Source organism: Tenrec ecaudatus, chromosome 15 (genome assembly GCF_050624435.1).
Source record: "Tenrec ecaudatus isolate mTenEca1 chromosome 15, mTenEca1.hap1, whole genome shotgun sequence".
Lineage (NCBI taxonomy): Eukaryota > Metazoa > Chordata > Mammalia > Afrosoricida > Tenrecidae > Tenrec > Tenrec ecaudatus.
In genome coordinates this window covers 71,448,539-71,450,940 of record NC_134544.1, presented here as the reverse complement: position 1 = coordinate 71,450,940, position 2,402 = coordinate 71,448,539, and the positions used below count along the sequence as shown (strand labels likewise).

Here is a 2,402-nt window from a genome sequence, read left to right as displayed (position 1 = left end):
CTTCTGACGTGGCTGCCCTGTCCAGGAACCACAGAGGATTCATGGTGCCCACTTTCAATCCTATCAGGATGTCAGTGTAGGAAGTATGGAAGCTGTGATCAATTCTAGGTATGCAATTAAATGAAAGTTTTCTTTTATGAAAAAAGCTATTTAAAACCTATAATGTTTCTGATTAGTCTCCATTGCCCAGACTGCCTACTTGATCTTGGGAGGTGATAGGGATGTGTATGGTTTAAGCCTTCATGGATCTTCAATTTCAGCTTCCTTGTGTAGCCAATACACATGCAGCAAATCACCAGTGGTACCTGCATGTCACAGGTCCTCTGAACCAACATAGTAATTCTCACCAATCTTGGAGAAGCCCCAATCCAACTGAACCCCATAGAGGAAAGGCTGAGACAAGGCTTGGGCCCCTCAAGTTGTTTCATTCAATGCAACCCCATCATCCCTTTATTTAGCTGGAGCTGACTTGGCAATGGAAGCTAGCATCATAACATGGTGCAGTAATGGAAGCAACTGGACCAGGAAGAGGAGGGGTCTGCTCCAATGATGTCATAGCCATTAGCTGCCATAGGGGGTGAGATTGGTCATGCAGCCTTGTGTCAGGAGTCATGATTGTAGAGGGGTGGGGCATGAAGGGTGCCGTTCTGGAAACAGTGCTGATGAGAAGCAACATACTCTGCATAACTGATTGTCACCTTCTCACTTCGGTACCTGGTGAGTTTGATCGTTTTTCGGAATTCACTGGTAATTGGAGCCTTAAAACCACCTTTCCTGAGCAATGAGTCTATGGTCTGGATCTGATCCCAGTCTTGTTCTTTAGCAACCTCAGGTAAATATGTGGCTGTACATTTGATGCCCTTTTCACTGATGAATTCAATTAGAATTCCATTGACCCCTACCTCCCAGTCCAGGTAATCACTGGCAACCTTAAAGTTAGTAAGGAGGGAGACAGAGCAGAAAAGCTTAGGTAGCTCCTCTCGCGTCATTGGGGGAAATCGACTGTCCATAAGTGCACTGGTTAACGAGTATTCCCTGAGTCCTGGGTGAAGATTCATGGCTGAGAAGGTTCCAATGCAGCCCCAGAGACGCTTATCCCGCCCTGTCTCCCATGTCACAAACAGTGGATAGGGGTCATTGGTGAATCTAGGAAGTCGTGGCTGTGGGAAGCCATAGAGGTGACAGTAGAGCACATCAAAGCTGTAGCAGCACATCTCTGCAGTCACCACCAGGTTCTTGGTGGTGTTGGCAGTTCCGTTGGGCCAGGGGAGAGGGCTCAGCGCTCCTGATGTGGGATTCATTCGTGTAATTGGATAATTTTCAGGCCCCAGCGTTAAGTCCGATACATTTTCCCGTCCATGGTTGCTGTCCACATGCTGTTTGTTTTTAGGAGGTCCTGAAATAGAGGCGGTCACAGTTGTGGACTGGTTCCCGTGACTGTGTGTTCCGCTTGCTGCTGCCAACTTGGGCTTGAGTGGAGAGACACACCGTCTTTTTCCCATCCTGATTCTGTGCCTGAGGTCTGGAATGCTGCAGAACCTGAAAACACAAAGTTTGTATTGTCAGGGGAATAGCTATAATAGAGAAGAGGAGCTGTTTTGTCTCTGGAGTGAATTCTCTTCCATTCGATTCCATTCCTTCTTCCTGGACCATTTCTTCTGGCCCAGTTGCAGCCAGGGTGGACGGACCTCTCTCGCTCGACCTTCTCATTCTGCTTGCTGGAGCCCTGTGCCTGGGTGGGTGCTCCCAAGAGAAGCGGGCCCACAGGTGGTCCGTATGCGAGATGAGCATGGAGTGAGCTGAGAAAGGACATGGGGGCAAAATGGAAGCGGTGACGGCAAGAACTGCTAGAGGTATTCCCCAAGCGACTGTAGACCAAGTGGAGCCGCGACACAAGTCCTCCGCTATCGCAGCTGGCACCCCAGGCTGTAACTCTAGACAAGCGCTAAAAGCCTTGTCTTTCAGCATGGAGCGGCGGGTCACTGGAACTGTTCACTTGGCAGCCCAATGGGGCTCCCACAGGGCTCCAATACGGAGCAGAAAAAGTGAAGATTTCACTGAACTTAGTAGGAAAAACAAAATTTGCGCAGGATGACTTCAATGGTCAACTTAAAAGTGGGTGAATCATCTTTAAAAAATTAAGCAGCACAAAACAGAGATAATTCATCAAGCACTTCAAGGGAAACATGCAATAGCCATCCTGATTAAAGCTAAAAGCTGAACCTTGGAAAAACCAGTAGAAGTACACAAAGCATTGGCTATGAAAGACGTTTGTGTAACTCTCCGTGTTAGGCATAAACCTGAAAGTAGTGAGAGCGCTCAAACATTGTGTTACCATTGGGGTGGTTGCATCTTAAGTTCATAGAATTTAGAAATAATGACCAGCAGATTTGAAACTCAGT

At 47.6% G+C, this 2,402-nt stretch overlaps 1 protein-coding gene across 1 annotated transcript; it reads right to left on the bottom strand.

The window, feature by feature from the left end:
• Positions 1–602: 602 nt before the first annotated feature.
• On the bottom strand, positions 603–1,502 carry LOC142427880 (AMMECR1-like protein). The gene is made up of 2 exons (XM_075533007.1): positions 1,123–1,502; positions 603–1,017 (listed from the first exon to the last, which is right to left on the bottom strand). The coding sequence occupies exons 1-2, from the start codon at positions 1,500–1,502 to the stop codon at positions 603–605; spliced, it is 795 nt and encodes a 264-aa protein (XP_075389122.1).
• Between the last annotated feature and the right edge of the window lie 900 nt (positions 1,503–2,402).

Excerpts from the sequence above, each read along its gene's own strand:
- LOC142427880 (XM_075533007.1), bottom strand. The coding sequence starts at position 1,502 with ATGGGAAAAAGACGGTGTGTCTCTCCACTCAAGCCCAAGTTGGCAGCA. Across the intron at positions 1,018-1,122 it reads ACCAATGACCCCTATCCACT|TGCACTTATGGACAGTCGAT; the intron begins GTTTGTGACATG and ends CTCGTTAACCAG.